This window comes from Liolophura sinensis, chromosome 1, assembly GCF_032854445.1.
Source record: "Liolophura sinensis isolate JHLJ2023 chromosome 1, CUHK_Ljap_v2, whole genome shotgun sequence".
Taxonomy (NCBI): domain Eukaryota; kingdom Metazoa; phylum Mollusca; class Polyplacophora; order Chitonida; family Chitonidae; genus Liolophura; species Liolophura sinensis.
In genome coordinates this window covers 96,215,527-96,234,128 of record NC_088295.1, presented here as the reverse complement: position 1 = coordinate 96,234,128, position 18,602 = coordinate 96,215,527, and the positions used below count along the sequence as shown (strand labels likewise).

The following is an 18,602-nucleotide window of genomic DNA, read 5'->3' as shown; positions in this document are numbered from 1 at the left end:
CTCTACTCCCATCAGGGCTGAGGCCAGCTTAACATCCTTAACTGCCATATCAACTGTGTCTGTCTCTACTGCGTAGGTATACATGGTAGCCTGCATTATTTCCCCTCACTTTTGTATTGGATTAACAGCAAAAGAATTGTTTAGATGTTTCAGTCCAATATGCCTGGATTTATTTGTGATCGTAATTTAATATTACCAAAGGGGCAAATCGGAATGAAGTGTCTTCTACCGAATGCAACAAACCATTCAGTGGTACATGTGCCCTTGCAGGAATTCACAAAATGAGCACTGTTTTACACTTCTACTCCAAACTTCACATACAGATACTGAATTAAGCCATACATTAATTATCTAAACCACATCATCAGACATTTTGCGAACATCATGTTAAATAAAGTTAAGGTGCAACTTACTAACCTGTACATCTATCAGCAATGTTGAGATATCACAAAAAAGATGTTTGCTTATGATAAATAGCCGAATGACCCAGAGTTTTAAGTGAGCCTGAGAGCTATCTCTGACATGCTGCTGCTATGATTCAAGGAAACATGGAAAATGCAGTTCCGAAACCAGTAGTAAATTCATTTCAATGTCATAATTTCTTTAAAATAATGAATATTGTAGACCAATACACAGCGTTTAAATTTTCTCCATGGTCAAGTTACTCATTTTGCAAGATTCTGAGAATTCTGTAGATCTTGGAAAAGTGTTTTGCGGTTTTGGAAACCTGAATGTTTTCTGGTGTTTCAGAAGTCAAATTCCATTAAAACTCAAGCCAGCTTGACTCACAATATTCAAGCCAGCTTGACTCACAAAACTCAAGCCAGCTTGACCCACAATACTCAAGCCAGCTTGACCCACAATATTCAAGCCAGCTTGGCTCACAATACTCAAGCCAGCTTGACTCACAATACTCAAGCCAGCTTGACTCACAAAACTCCAGCCAGCTTGGCTCACAAAACTCCAGCCAGCTTGGCTCACAAATCCAAGCAATGCAGCATGAACTGAACATGTACTTAAATGACCTAAGATGAAAATTATTCAAGAGATTGGTTGTAAAACTGATCAAACTGAACATGTGATTCTGTTATAATAATGCAATAATTATTCCTCTAAGTACAGTCCTATTTGACTTGTGAACAAATTTACCAAAATGAAGAGTGTTATGGGTATTTCTTGGATTTATACCACTGTGCAGCTGAAAATGACGCCACGACTCAAGATTGGAAGAGCAAGGCAACATTGGTTGAGATGATGAAAATCCTTGCCTTATGTGAGCTGCTAGAGTGTCATTTACATTCAACTTGCAAGGGCTTGACATTTAATTGTCTCAAAACGATGTTACAAGATGTTTTTCGATATCTTCTTGTTAGCTGGTGAATAATTATAACTCTTTTCATAATGAAAGCAAGGAAAGTTATTGACTTGTGTAGTGTCGAAAAGTGTTGTTATCAGTGGCATTTACATTCGTGACTCCGTAGGTATGTATATCAAAAAATTCCAACACTTGAGACTGTATTTCTCGCCTGGTCAGCAATAACAGTAACTAATCCAAGGCAAAATGAGCAATCACAAGCCTAGAATTATATGCATCATATGCAAATTCCTGCACATCGGTTCGCTATGAGGTTAGAACTATAAACTGCTCATGTGTCCAGCTATAGAGTGGTCATGAGTCCAGCTATAGAGTGGTCATGTGTCCAGCTATTGAGTGCTCATGTGTCCAGCTATTGAGTGCTCATGTGTCCAGCTATTGAGTGCTCATGTGTCCAGCTATAGAGTGCTCATGTGTCCAGCTATAGAGAGTGGTCATGTGTCCAGCTATAGAGAGTGCTCATGTGTCCAGCTATTGAGTGCTCATGTGTCCAGCTATAGAGTGCTCATGTGTCCAGCTATAGAGAGTGGTCATGTGTCCAGCTATAGAGAGTGCTCATGTGTCCAGCTATAGAGAGTGCTCATGTGTCCAGCTAATGAGTGCTCATGTGGCCACCTAACAGCGCTTACTACTTTACCTCTGAAAATTGCACAGAAACACAGTGTAGAGACTTAACACAACTTCAAATACTTGTATTTATTAGACAAATGCCATATTCAATAGTTTTTCCCTTCCACAGTGGCAGTGAGCTTTATGAAAGGAGGAAATCAGAATGATCAAGCTTCAGCAAGTTGCTGATGTGTACTCCACTTGTGACATATATATCGTATGTGTATCATGTTAGGGGTAGACAAGTAGTCTTCAAAAAGCCTTACTCTGGACATACGATGCAATCACTGTCAAGTAGTAACGACTAATACCCCACAAACAGTCGCAGTGGGGAAATTTTATGATACCCTGTCAAACAAAGGGTTTGAACCCTCACCTCAGGTGTCATACACACAGAAAGACAAGCGCCTTCACCACTCAGAAAATGTAACATTTAAGCACACCAAGCTGCTTTATTAATATAGGTGCCAGCTGTTCAAAGGTGTATTACCTAATACAGATATTAAGTCATATTATATACATGTATTTGTAATTTTAACAGCAGCAGCAGTTCATATTTAATATACTCCACCAGTCAGCTCAATCTACATGTACTGCACACAACCCGATGTCCACCACATACATGTAACTCTGCCCAATAAACACTAGGTAAGCCAGTCAGCTCAATCTACATGTACTGCACACAACCTGATGTCCACCACATAACTCTGCCCAACAGACACTAGGTAAGCCAGTCAGCCCAATCTACATGTACTGCACACAATCTTATGTCCACCACATAACTCTGCCCAACAGACACTAGGTAAGCCAGTCAGCTCAATCTACATGTACTGCACACAATCTTATGTCCACCACATAACTCTGCCCAACAGACACTAGGTAAGCCAGTCAGCTCAATCTACATGCACTGCACACAACCTGATGTCCACCACATAACTCTGCCCAACAGACACTAGGTAAGCCAGTCAGCTCAATCTACATGTACTGCACACAACCTGATGTCCACCACATACATGTAACTCTGCCCAATAGACACTAGGTAAGCCAGTCAGCTCAATCTACATGCACTGCACACAACCTGATGTCCACCACATAACTCTGCCCAATAGACACTAGGTAAGCCAGTCAGCTCAATCTACATGTACTGCACACAACCCGATGTCCACCACATAACTCTGCCCAACAGACACTAGGTAAGCCAGTCAGCTCAATCTACATGTACTGCACACAATCTTATGTCCACCACATAACTCTGCCCAACAGACACTAGGTAAGCCAGTCAGCTCAATCTACATGTACTGCACACAATCTCATGTCCACCACATAACTCTGCCCAATAGACACTAGGTAAGCCAGTCAGCTCAATCTACATGTACTGCACACAACCCGATGTCCACCACATACATGTAACTCTGCCCAATAGACACTAGGTAAGCCAGTCAGCTCAATCTACATGTACTGCACACAACCTCATGTCCACCACATAACTCTGCCCAACAGACACTAGGTAAGCCAGTCAGCTCAATCTACATGCACTGCACACAACCTGATGTCCACCACATAACTCTGCCCAACAGACACTAGGTAAGCCAGTCAGCCCAATCTACATGTACTGCACACAATCTTATGTCCACCACATAACTCTGCCCAACAGACACTAGGTAAGCCAGTCAGCTCAATCTACATGTACTGCACACAACCTCATGTCCACCACATAACTCTGCCCAACAGACACTAGGTAAGCCAGTCAGCTCAATCTACATGCACTGCACACAACCTGATGTCCACCACATAACTCTGCCCAACAGACACTAGGTAAGCCAGTCAGCTCAATCTACATGTACTGCACACAACCTGATGTCCACCACATAACTCTGCCCAACAGACACTAGGTAAGCCAGTCAGCTCAATCTACATGTACTGCACACAACCTGATGTCCACCACATAACTCTGCCCAACAGACACTAGGTAAGCCAGTCAGCTCAATCTACATGTACTGCACACAACCTGATGTCCACCACATAACTCTGCCCAACAGACACTAGGTAAGCCAGTCAGCTCAATCTACATGTACTGCACACAACCTTATGTCTACCACATAACTCTGCCCAACAGACACTAGGTAAGCCAGTCAGCCCAATCTACATGTACTGCACACAACCTTATGTCCACCACATAACTCTGCCCAACAGACACTAGGTAAGCCAGTCAGCCCAATCTACATGTACTGCACACAACCTGATGTCCACCACATAACTCTGCCCAACAGACACTAGGTAAGCCAGTCAGCTCAATCTACATGTACTGCACACAACCTGATGTCCACCACATAACTCTGCCCAACAGACACTAGGTAAGCCAGTCAGCTCAATCTGCATGTACTGCACACAATCTTATGTCCACCACATAACTCTGCCCAACAGACACTAGGTAAGCCAGTGAGCTCAATCTACATGCACTGCACACAACCTTATGTCCACCACATACATGTAACTCTGCCTAACAGACACTAGGTAAGACAGTCAGCTCAATCCACATGTACTGCAGACAACCTGATGTCCACCACATACATGTAACTCTGCCCAACAGACACTAGGTAAGCCAGTCAGCTCAATCTACATGTACTGCACACAACCTGATGTCCACCACATAGCTCTGCCCAACAGACACTAGGTAAGCCAGTCAGCTCAATCTACATGTACTGCACACAACCCGATGTCCACCACATAACTCTGCCCAACAGACACTAGGTAAGCCAGTCAGCTCAATCTACATGTACTGCACACAACCTGATGTCCACCACATAACTCTGCCCAACAGACACTAGGTAAGCCAGTCAGCTCAATCTACATGCACTGCACACAACCTTATGTCTACCACATAACTCTGCCCAACAGACACTAGGTAAGCCAGTCAGCTCAATCTACATGTACTGCACACAACCTGATGTCCACCACATAACTCTGCCCAACAGACACTAGGTAAGACAGTCAGCTCAATCTACATGTACTGCACACAACCTGATGTCCACCACATAACTCTGCCCAACAGACACTAGATAAGACAGTCAGCTCAATCTGCATGTACTGCACACAATCTTATGTCCACCACATACATGTAACTCTGCCCAACAGACACTAGGTAAGACAGTCAGCTCAATCTACATGTACTGCACACAACCTCATGTCCACCACATACGTGTAACTCTGCCTAACAGACACTAGGTAAGACAGTCAGCTCAATCCGCATGTACTGCAGACAACCTGATGTCCACCACATACATGTAACTGTGCCCAACAGACACTACGTAAGCCAGTCAGCTCAATCTACATGTACTGCAGACAACCGGTTGTCCACCACATACATGTAACTCTGCCCAACAGACACTCGGTACATGTAAGCCAGTAAACTTAGCCTACATTGACCTATGTGACCAAATCAAGGTGTTCAGGATTCTGTAGAGGTGCTTGAAGGCTGCAAAACAGATATCACTATTAACTCTTCAAAGTAAAAGTAGGGTGCGAGCAAGATTCAGTCTGCCCATACAGGTGTAAATTTTATTTATTTATTTATTTGATTGGTGTTTTACACCGTACTCAAGAATATTTCACTTATACCACGGCGGCCAGCATTATGGTGGGTGGAAACCGGGCACAGCCCAGGGGAAACCCAGGACCATCCGCAGGTTGCTGGCAGACCTTCCCACTTACGGTTGGAGAGGAAGCCAGCATGAGCTGAACTTGAACTCACAGCGACCGCATCGTTGAGAGGCTCCTGGGTCATTACCTGGGCCCCCAGGTGTAAATGATACGTCTAATATAAGTGAAGTTATTCATAATGTAACAATGGACAGAAGTGTCCATATTAATCCTGCAGCTGAAGGTTACATGAACATCGAAGATCAATGCTAATCTCCTCAATTAACATTAACAAAGCACAGGGCACAATCAACATACATTTACTTTAGTTTCCTTGTGCATAAATGGAGAACCCACAATTAAATCTTATATTAAATTCTACCAGTGTTTACATGACACTTTGAAATGGACAAATTAGCAATGGGTTTAAGGAGATTCCTTGGGTTAACTGTGGACACTGTACAAACAGTCCTAACTTGTGAACAGCAGAACTGGAAGCACAACAAGTTTTAGCCTCCTACCTGCAGTTAATGAAGTGCTATTACAGGGCACCTGTTATTTGATTCAATCTGCCCAATTTACATGCTAACTGGACACACTTTCCATTGCAGGCATCACACAGAAGATCTGCTCACATGTCATAAAGAATACTGAAGCTATGTATAACTCACTGCATGTCAGCATGTGTACATGGGGAATTGATCAGAATTAAACAAATCACTAACACTTGTGTGTTTTGTTTGTTTTTTTCTTTGTTTTTTTTTTTTTCATTTTTTTATGGATGCAGCTTGCATTACTCTTAGCACAACGCTAATCCACAAACTGCAGCATTTCTCTGAGTATATACATGTACATGACTGACTCATATTTCTTCATCAAACATCACAGCAGGGAAAACCTGTTCTATAAAGACAGTGCAGTCTGCTGTCTTTTAGAATGCATGCGGTCCAGAGAGATATCAAAGCATTGGAGTGCTCCTGTAGAGGTCACATGACAGCACAGTCAGGAAGATTTGGAGTGCTCCTGTACAGGTATACAGTCACATGAAAACATAAGCAGGCTGACCGGGAGTGCTCCTGTACAGGTACATGGTCGAAACATAAAAAGAAAGAAAGAAAGAAAGAAAAACACGACCAGCATGTATCTGTTCTTCAAAACTTATATAAAAGTGCGAACTGGTCACAGCTGACAAAAACTCTGATCCAAAGTCCAGGCCCAATCCTAGCATGAACATGCGTTTTCCATGATGTCTTATCACCGGCTAAATCTTCACACAACAAGGTCTCCACGTTTGGCAGTACCGTCTTTCATGAACATCCTGTATCTATCATTATCTATGGTATCTACAGAGGGGACTACTAGATGGCTGGGGGCATACATATAGTGCACTAACACAAAACACTTAACAAAATTTATCAATCTTGACGATTAAACAAAATAATAAAAACAAAAAGAAAATACACAGTTTATTCAGGCTTCATCTCATACATGTAGTTTTAGTCGCATGAAATAGGCCTCAGAATATCTTCAAAACAGTGCTTCTTTGGACTGCGCGGATCCTGGAACCTTTGCTTATTAGGATAGGTTAATAGTCCAGCTGTCTCAACCAGCAAACATTAGGAATCTAACATTAAAACTAGGTCTCATATTTAATTTATACCAGCTTCATATTATAATTTGAAGCTGAAATCACCAGAAATTGCCAAAAACAGAGCTCTGCAGCTATTTGAAAATATCAGAGCTCGCCAACTCTAATGCATACTCCATATGCAGTAATCCCACTGCTTCAACCCCATCCACAAATCGTACGTTTCTCCACCATTTGATCACTGATCAGTGAAGTGGTCAGGACGGGTCTCCAGTCAACTCCTGAGCTGCCCCTTGACTTTCTCCAGCTGAGCAGGGATCCTGGACCCCCCTACAGAAAATTCCTGGCGACACCTATGCTTGAGACTTCCTAGAAACCCAGCCTTATAACATGTATGGGCATGCTGCATATAGTCTGGATGGGGTTGTGCACATGGCTGAGCTCCCTTGTAGCAATACTACAGCTAACAGGTTCATGCAGATCATTCTCATACACCGCTCAGTTAGGTCAGAACTGTGTGCGCACATGCCTCTTGTATATATTGTGTCTACTGTAGCAGTCCCCTTTAACTGACCAAGCGGACAACTCCAGATGTAGATTATCTACCTTGACCCCAATAACCTTATGCTCTACATAATCATTCAGGAAGGGCTACAGCTTGCGCATTATCAAGAACCTCTGCTTAATGCTGGCTCATCCACATAGCAACAGGCTAAAAGGGGCACCTGACTGTCACATGATTCTAGTCTAATCCCAGGAGTGACTTGGTTAACATGTAGTAACTACCATTATCCATACATGTTCTGTTCATTTGTATTGGCTCAAGACATGAAAACTATAAATATCCCTTTGCAGTGAGTGACAGCCACTTTTTTCATCAGTTGGAGGATTTATTTAGAATTTACAATTTTTCAGCCCTTATTGTTCCCTCTTTTAAAAGTACATGTAGCTGTCATTTCTTCAGTTTCTGTTCAGCGTACTATATTTCGGGACTACAAATCTTCTTTACCCAGAAAAGAAAGATACTATAGTATGACAGGGTATAGTATGTTCTGTTTTTCATAGTTTTAAGTATTCTGCGCATGGACATAATTATGGCATATACATATGTATCACAGGCCAAAAAGCAGTAAATTCTTGCTGATACATGTTAAAATCTGTTGTAGAGCAAAGTGTAAAGAGTGCAGACCCTAGGTTCCATTCACCACATTCCACAGTCTCACAGCACTCCCACTCCCAGCAGTTTTCCATACAGCCCCAGCTGCATACTGTAGGAGTGTTGTCAACATCCACTCACCAACAAAACTTCACTCTGCCCTATGCCAGTGAGCTTTCACCTTTCATAACAAAATGCCATGACATACCTTATGAAATCACAACTGATGTTTTGAAAACCATTCACAAACTGTGAATGCATGTTTGATTTACAGAGCAGCCATAAGTTACAGCACTATTTTTTTTTTTTCCTGACTTTAATCAATGAATTGGGCCTAGAAGTATGCACTAAGAGGTACTTATTCGGCCATTCCTGCATGTATCATGATACACTGAATTTGTACTTAAGCTACATGTACATGTACTTGCTATCAGATTTCAGCATCGGCAGCATCTTTGGCATATATGTACATGTATGACACATTGCCATCAAATGGTCAGTGACGAAGAGGCCTTAGATTTGAGGTGCAGGTAATCAACAGTAACAGTTATAATATATACATGTGACTTGTCTTTTCACCTACCACATCTACAAACTCCTGATAATTTTGCTTTATTTGAACATCTTTCACAAACATGCTACTTCACTGCTGTGTTCACTAAGTCTCCATTACTTCACAGATGTTTTAAAGGGCCACTTAAGTTTTTTTGCATGTATGTCAGGAAAAACTTATTTACAGCTTTGTTTACACCACAAAATTCCTGCTTATGTGTAAGTCTAAACAATAAAGAAGTCCAGAACTTTAGTAACAGTTCAACAGAGAAGGCTTTCCAAAGCACACCTGTTGTTAAGCCTTGTATAACTGTATCAAAGAGCTGTAATTCCACCCATCACGTGTATCATGACAATGATAAAATCCAGATACTCAAATTTATGAATATATTGAAGTACAAATTTACCACCACAAAAAGCATATGATGTCACTTCCTGGACGACATAAAGGTTTACAGGCAGGGGTAATGAGGTGGAACCTGTAAGAGCGTACCTATTTGGCCAAGAACCTGACACACCTCTTAATATAACATTGCTGGAGACTAAGCCAGATTTGTATATACCATTGTCCTCAGACAACAAGAAATAAACTTATATCTTTAATTATTGTAATGAGAATTATCAATGGGGTTACTAACAACTGCAGAAAAACCATACAATTAGAAAAATTATTAAGCAACATGACAAAAAACAAATAAATAAATAACTAAACAACTTACATCTACATGTACCTGCAAAAATGAATATGGCTTAATGCCAGACTGACAATATTTCAGCCATATTGTGACAAGTGAATCTGGAAGAAGCAAAAACATGATTAAACTTCTGCAAATGTAACCAAACTATAGAGATTATGCAATAAGAAGAATACTAACGCTTAAGCTTCATGGCCTGCATGTAGACCACCTGTTCATGCCGCAGCCACAAAGTACGATTGGCTATCAGCGACTCATCGGCTGTGATGGAATTCCTCTCCATCTCCAGCATGCCCCCGTTTTCTCCATGAACCATTGGCATAAACAGATCACAGCACAAAACTTTACTGACTTACTTTCCTTGTTTTCTTCCTGAACCACTGACATGTAAAGATCACTGCATAAAACTTCACTGACTTTGCTTTCTCGTTTTCTCCAAGAAGCACTGGCATAGATAGATCACTGCACAAAACATCACTTTGTTTTCTCTTGTTTTCTCCATGAACCACTGGCATAGACAAATTACTGAAAAAAACTTTACCAACTTTGTTTCCTCATTTTCTCCATGAACCATTGGCATACGTTACAAAACAAAACTTCTTTGCTTTCCTTTCTTCTACCCTTAATGCACTGTCGCATATTAGCAATCCTCACTGTCAATCACCATGTAAATATTATTTTATTTTTTTGGTCACAAAGTATCCTGGTACCATATCACAGTAAAGTCATACAATGGGAACGTTAACATCTAGTCACTAATACCTGCTAGCTTAATAGCATCTACTTCCTTGTTTAATTGCCCACACAAGGAAGTCAAAGGCTTTCTGATTTATCAGACTTTCCCTGAAGAACAGGGTAATCCCACCAATAGTTCCTTAAAAGTCTGTAAGTATTTATATCAGACAATGATAAACCTCTCCCACCTTTCTGTTAAATTCATAGCACTGACGTCCATGGAAATAACTTGTTTCAAACAGCTAAAGACAACCCAACTGGTACAGTTAACTTGAACTTCAGCATAAGCACTGAGAAACATCTGGGGCAGAATTATATGACATACAAGTGTAGTCTATCTTTCCTGAGAATCTCTGGCTGTTAATCAACAAGTAGTGTCAACAAGAGAAGCTGGACAGCCTAAAAACGTGACTAGTTCACACCAGGCTAACACATCTGACTTCTTACTCGCTTCATTGCTGTCTATATTAAGCCAGAGCCTCACCGCAGCAGACAGGGAACGGATCACAAAAATGTCATTCCAGCACACAGGAGAACAGTGTGGCCAGTGCCAGTGCACTGGTGATGTGTGCAGGCTGGGACAGCAGCCTCGATCATTCCGTGTTCGTAACTTCACTCTGACAGTCGGAAGAGTTGTACATGTAGGTAGTATACAGAAGTGGCGTGGACTTACAGCTCATCCACAAACAACCTGTGCACAGGTTTTTAACTGTTACAGGTGAGACTGCTTCAGTCAGCACAACCGGTTACACGCTCTCTAAAACACAGGCAGAAGAGGGTGCACATACTTCAGCCAGCCAGCTGAGATATGTGGGACGTCTAGCAATACATCTGATGACCTGCCATGTACTGAACACGGGCACCCCTCTGAATGTGAAATTACTGGGCAGTTCAACTGTCTGGCCAACACAACACAGCAAGCAGCTGACAGACACAGCCCTGTGTAGATCCATCAAATCAGATATCACTACCTCAGCCCCTTCTAATTCTAGCCTTAACCTGCTCTGTACAAAGGTCACATGTACGTCATTCAAACCTCCATAATTGGCCAGTCGTTTTCCCCAAGCTGTTGAGGTTATTTACAAGCAGCCAGTCAAGAAGCCCTTTACAACACAGACCAATGAGAAAGCTGTGGGTGAGGCGGGATGGGTAAACTTTATCTGTCTGCTATGTCAACAGGCAGATCGCGCAACAACCAGATGCACATAAGAATACCTCTCACAAAATGGCTGTCCACAGCTTACACTGACAGTTCTCCTCAATAAAAGGTTAAAAAAACAATGATGCAAACTGAACAAAAATCTGGGACAAGAGTGACTATGATTTACATGTATATACATATAGAACAGCCTGAGTACCTTAGGTAAACAAATGACACATGGTAAGGGAAGTTATATACATGTACATGCTTACATGTGGTCTCATCGCTGGCGACACTGCCTCGATGTAGACTGCTTCTCTTAAGTGGCATAGGCAAAGAAGGCGAGGCTTTATTTAGTACAAACAATACACACTTCTGGTCCCCACAAACTCAACCATGACACCATCTAAGTGGAGGGAAGAGACCGGGTGGAGTTCGAGGGGGTGTAGGGTGTGGTGGGATGTGAATTGGGTTGCCAGGGGAGATTTCCTCTTGTCTTCATTTCTGGCTCGTTTCTGCCTGAACTGCTCATCAAAACTTCTGAGAAGTCTATTGATCTGTAATCTTAGGAAATAAAAAGCCACTAAATCTACATGTATGTAACAGTACCTACAGGAACTGTACTAAATCTACACGCATGTAACAGTACCCACAGGAACTGTACTAAATCTACATGTATGTAACAGTACCCACAGAAACTGTACGAAATCTATATGTATGTAACAGTATTTACAGGAACTGTACTAAATCTACATGTATGTAACAGTACCCACAGGGACTGTACTAAATCTACATGTATGTAACAGTATTCACAGAAACTGTACTAAATCTACACGCATGTAACAGTACCCACAGAAACTGTACTAAATCTACATGTATGCAATAGTACCCACAGGAACTGTATTAAAATTCCAGACTAAATGGATACATTTCCTTTTCAATATGATCAAGATGATCTAAAATAGCAACGTCTCTACACACTTAAATGTGAGTTATGTAGCACTCTTAGTCAGCAACTTTCTCACAGAAATATTTCTGTTAATTGTAGCATTGAAGGTTGTTAGGTCCATCCAGGTTAACGATAGAATAGAAAAAATTAGAAGACTGGTCTACTCGAAAAATAGCACGCATGTATTTCCATATTACATCCGTTATAAATAAAATACACAATTTTTCCACTAGACCCTTCTTCAAATTTTTTGTCCTATTTTCTTAATTCTTACTTCAGGTATCTTTAAATCAGGTTAAACAGAAACCTTATAAAATTCAAAATTATAAATAGGTGGCCAAGCACCTATGCTGAGACGTTTGGTTTTTCAAGCTTCGCTTAGAAGCCTATTGTTCTCGCTCAGACTATCTCTCCTCTTCTCTGACAACTGTTTTTTTTTTTTAATTTTGTTTTGCGAGAAAACTGCATGTCACAACTTTCTACACATGTTCATTACCAAATTGCTTGGGCTAGCTGCTGGAGTATAAAATTTTACCCACCTGTGAGCCACTTTTCAGTCATATTGGAGCAGTATGGATATCTAAAAAAAAACTTCTTCTCCAGAACAGCTGATCTGATTGCATTTAAAATTCACATACATGTACAAGACTACTGGGGGTATCAGGATTGAATAATTTATGCAAATCAGTCGAGAAATGTGAATACTAGCTATCAGTCATTTTAGTCAGGTGATCACCTGTGAATGAATTTTGAAAAAACAAGATAGCAATTATATGCAGTTTGGCCTGCTGAATACAAAGGTGGTTTTAGTTTATTCCTAAAATGTATAGTTTTTCTTTAAATTGCAAATATAGCTCATTTTAGTGTCATTTTTTAAATGTCAGTAGATAGATCAACCCCAGCCCGCACAGCTACGATTGGTGTTTTGCCATTAAAATGTATTTAAAAAGTTCTTTATTTTTTTCATAGTCAGCTCGTAAAATTGCAATATCTCCAAAACCGGTAAAGGTAGAAAAAGCAAACTTGGCATTTTTAATAGCCAACATATGAAGCAGTGCTGTTTGGTGTCACATGATTGAATTTTATTGGTAAGTTTTTGAGATATGGTCAAAAATCCTTTTTCAGTTGCATAATGTCAATGGCCTTTAACTCGAGAACTATGGTAGCTAGAAATGTGAAACTTGCACCAAACTGTAGCCCAAGAGATGGCCTTTGGGCAATATATACCAACAGATTTGAGCTACCATCAATAGTTTTCCAGCTAGAAATGTTTAAATGATTCCACACTACTTGAGAAATAGAAATTTATCATTGACTTTGGAGGTGACCGTGTATTGCTACATGTAACATCTGCTGCAGGTAACTTGCCACATACATGTAGGTCAGCCTTCTGTCACTCAAACCGAGAAACTGAACTGAACCCAGGCAAACCAAACAGGACAGTAGAGTGATGTCTTGATTTTATGTATTCATATATTTATTCATTTTACTGTTGTTTAATGGAATATCTAACTTGAGCATACCTGACTGCCCAGGGCAAACTCCATGGCAAGTAGATGACAAACCACCTCACATGTGACTTACATGACTAACTGGCAAAATAGGCGGGGAAATCTAAAACTCTCCAACCATGTGTGCCATGGGCTTGGGGTGTTGCACTTAAACGCTGTGCCAAGTCTCTCTCCCAGTGAATCCACATACACATTTTCATTGAATTTGGCTCAAAAGTTTTCAAGGTTAAATATCTTCTGTCCTGTGGAACACCAGAAAAACCTGTTATACCCTATTTGAATTTGTTCTCCGTTAACACTTAACACATGAGCCCAAATTCAAAAAACAATTCAAATTTAAATTTGGCAAATACAAGAAAATTTAACGCGCGGTTTTTCATTTCAACTCTGTTTTCATGGCCTCCGTTTGTCGTACATTTGCGCCGTCGACTACTGTGCAACCTTTTACCTTATTCCCAGTCTTTGTTGTTCGTGTGTTTATAACACATTGTGCGTGTTACATTGTGGTAGACCAAAAACAACTGGCCGATCGCACAATATACAAAGCTCTAGCTATGTCCACTGTGTGAAATGCACTGCCGATTTGATTTCATCTACCGGTGGAGGAATAGGACGATTTCTTACCGTCCCAAAAAAGTCAGAGTCAGAGTCAATTTTTTTCCCCATCTCCCCCATGAAAATTTAACCAAAATGCCAAGGAAGTAACACTGATGAAAGAAAAAGAAAAAGCCACTGCACTTTCTTAAATCTATAAGCCACTGATAGATCTACATGTCCATCAGTATGAAAAATACTGTGCATACTGTAAATGTGTATTTTTTTTCCCCCAACAATAAAAGAGCACCGAGACCTGGATAAACAGGTACAGAAAACTCCTGTACTTCAACTGTGTCATTCAAAATTTTACGCTATTTTTTTTTCAGGGGCCTTCGACCCCCTCAACCAGGGCACCGCCCTGGACCCACCGGGGCCGGTGGCCAGTAGGCCCCGGTTGAAAGGGTGCCCAAATTAGAACGCTGTATCCGTCCCTGGTTGCACACACGAGTGTATTTCATAAATCCTGATTATATTAATCATACACGTGATACTAAGTTTTAAGACTTCTACCTATTTATCTGTAGTGGAGTAAACAAACTGCAACTGTTTTTGCTCCAGGATTCAGTGGTTATATCACATATCAGCATATTGTAAATTTTCCAAATAGGTTTAACGCTCAAATAACACATGTACATATCAACAGACTTCCACAAACGGCCTGAGAGGAAGCCAGCATGAGCTTGACTTGAACTCATAGCAGCAGAGTTAGTGAGAGTCTCCTAGGTGATCACGCCGTGCTGGCACCCTTAACACCTCGGTCATTGAAGCCCCTTCCAAGTTCTGCATAATAGATATGTCAAACTTTGTTCTAAACAAAGCAAAAGTGTTCATTTGCTCATAATGATATGAATTCCATATTTAACATAGATATTATTTTTAAGAAAATGTTTGTGTTGGCGTAGTTGTATAATTTATAGCCTCTTAATTTACCATCTTCACCCATGAAACTAATTAACTTGTTGCTTGGTGGTCACAGTGACTGCTGGAACTATGATAGTACCGAGAACCTTGCCATCTACAGCCATTTTGAAGTGTCGTGTGACCTACTTCTGGCTCTGAAATGCAATTGAGTTGAAATTCTCGAGAGAACTGTTATATTTTGATTGCCGTCTGCAAGAACAACTTTAACCTTCTTAGTTCAATCCAAAATGGCATAAAAAAGTCTGTAAATTACCCCCAGTAATCTGTAATTACCCCAATACCCTCTTAATTAGCATAATATAAGTAAAATCATAATAGTTTTCCAACAAATGTTTTGACAGATAACGGAGTTGCATTAGAGCCTTGAAAAAGGTATAAATCACAGTGACTGGGCGATACAAGGAAAGGCTTTCGCTCACATACTGGTCTCCACAGGGACGCGCTACAGTCTGGTTTGTCCCCCACGAATAGGACATCCGTGGAATGATTGTAGAACCCGGGGAGAATTCCGCACTGTTTTGTAGTCCACAAAATATTAATTTCTACAGCAGAAACCATGCTGTCAGGGATGTGAGTGGCAGTTACGAAACAGTCTTCACTCAACACAGGTTAAAGCAACAATCAAGCTAATTTTTTATGTTTTAAAAAGTATCACCAGCAAAAATAAAAAGGACGAAATTATATTGAATAAAACTGGTAATTGATAGAAATGCGAATTTAAATTTTGCCAGTCACCGGCTTCAAGGTACAGCATGCAGTTCGGTCCAGAGGGCCACCTGGTAGCCTTACAGCAGTTGTAGGGCTGAGGCTGGCAGCTCACTACAGTTACATGCAATGTCACATACTGCTGTTTTAAACAACTTAACAGCTTCTGCATTCTAGGAGTGAAAATCCTTCTTTTCCTTTGGCTTTATTTGGCATATACATGTAAACTTCGTCCTTCAGTATTTTCTTGTAGTAGGCCTGATTGAATTAGCAAGTCTCCTCCGAAATTCAAGGGTGTTTTTGATTAGATCTGGCCCATATTTTCTCAATCTGTAGCTTTTTTAGACCATGTTACTGTAACTTTCCAGTATCCTGCATTGTGTTATAACGATTGCCTCTTGTTGTTTGTGCCGCCCATATAGAGAAGCCTCACCTGCCTGCAGTGTATGTACCACAATGGTGTCGTAAGGTCAAGGGTGCCTCAAATCACAGTGGAGCAGGTTTTCTTTTGTGTGATCACCAAATTCTACTGTTTTACTTCCATTTCCGATGTTTTAAATGACTGAAATCTATTCACGGACCATCACCCTATCCACCTATGCAGTTTGGCAAGCACAGCACTGAGGATCTATTTTAACACTGCCTGCTCAAGCTTGGTCGTTCACCATGTAGCCATAGTCAATGTACTCTGGCACAAACCTACACCTATGATCTGACCACCACTAGCCGAGGCTTAGCCCAGGATCAGACACACAAACTTTGTAAATTACACAGAAGCAGATAAATTTGATCAGAAAATATTTGTTGTAAAAACTTCATGTCAACCTGAAATTCATTATTCACACTACTGCTACAACTCTGAATACACTATCAGATGTTACATTTATAGACTGACGCCAATCGATGAACCTACTAGACCCACTGACCCTAGTTATGTTCATCACCATACAGAACAGACACATTGTTCTCACAGAATTCAGGAGCACTCAAAAGTAAATCAACCATGACTAACATGAGCAATTTACTGCCCTGTTCACTTTTAACATGCACAAATATGTCCAACAGTTGTAGTCATAATGAGCATACAATGTGTAAGAGGTTACACTTCCACAATGAAGATGTTCTCATATAGATGTAACAGCCAACAAAGTGCAAGACTGTCCAAACAGCCCAAGTTTTGAAGACCATTTTATTGGAGCAAGTTTTTCATTCTTTCCAATCTTTCCCATGCAAAAGGTTTTGAAAACAGCAATTCCAAATGGCACTCCTTTCCACTTTATTTCCCGAAATGGACGTGTAGATAGATGGCCATCTCATCCTATGGATGTGACGCACGTGTAACAAATTTAAGCTTAAAGTTAGCGTGAAAGACATATCAACAATGCAGATGAAGTTACTGGAGATGAAACTGTACTGTAAATTAAAATGTGTTTGGTGCAAGAGTTCAGTCGGTGCAATCATGCATGTCAAGCTGTGGGCCCCCTACTCCCCAACTACACAAGTACATGTAGCATGAGACCTCAGTCTAAGGGTGGCTTATATATATATATATATATATGTATATACTGATACGCAGGGACTGCTGGCCACCCTTGGCCCAAGAGCTATGTGGACCCAATTCCAGTACAATGCTTTCAAAGAGTTACTCTCGTTCAATTCTGATGCATGCACGTCAGATTCATCCTGAATACACATATTCAGCATGGCAATTCTGAAAGCTGAAATATTTACACACACTTTGCCACAATTGCACAGAAGCTGTTGACCTTTCCATGAATGGAACAGATGCCGAAGATTGCCTGTCTTTTTCAATGCAAACTTTAATTTGACAGTTCACTTTCTGTCAAAACTGACCACAAGCTGATTCAAACACAGTGACACTGTGAAAGGTCCACCACGCATGCGTGGAGAGGAACAACCCGATTTATTAGGTCACAATGTCAACACAGCATGTGAGCGTATGTCACAACTGTGAATTATCTTGGATTTGCTGGCCGTAAACTACAGAATGTGGAAAAAATTGGCAGAGGAACAGAGAATGTCTTGGCGAACATAATTTATTGGAGTTTTGCCAGGTTAATGTATGTATTGGTTTATTTTGCACAAAATTTTGTTGCTGTTCTTAAATACCAATATTTTAACTTGGAAGGCTCCTCGGCTGTGATCTATACCTAACCCCATATAAAAGAGATCACAGCTGAGATCTTTGGCTACAGCACATGCCATGTCCTCCACTGTTATAGTACACCATGTACAACTACAAATCAAAGTGTTTTAAGGCTTATATAGTGATCACTTACAATGTAAAAAAAGATCCCCATAATCACCTACTCCACTGGCCTGAGTGTTAAGCACGTTGTTTTAAACTAAAATCCTGTACAATCTCCAGACGAGGAGTACAACAATTAATTGACCAGCTGACAGTCTTG

The 18,602-nt window shown here is 40.7% G+C and overlaps 1 protein-coding gene across 7 annotated transcripts in view; it reads right to left on the bottom strand.

The window, feature by feature from the left end:
- The window catches only part of LOC135462200 (dual specificity tyrosine-phosphorylation-regulated kinase 1A-like), a 52,738-nt gene that overhangs the window by 27,601 nt on the left and 6,535 nt on the right, over positions 1-18,602 (bottom strand). For 2 of the 7 annotated variants that reach the window (XM_064739602.1, XM_064739601.1), the window contains exon 1: positions 9,795-11,005. The exons of 1 other annotated variant lie outside the window; for it this stretch is intronic. In XM_064739602.1, coding sequence (XP_064595672.1) covers positions 9,795-9,936 — 142 coding nt within the window. In that variant the 5' untranslated portion in view covers positions 9,937-11,005. 4 more of the 7 variants (XM_064739605.1, XM_064739603.1, XM_064739609.1 and 1 more) reach the window with 4 other exon arrangements.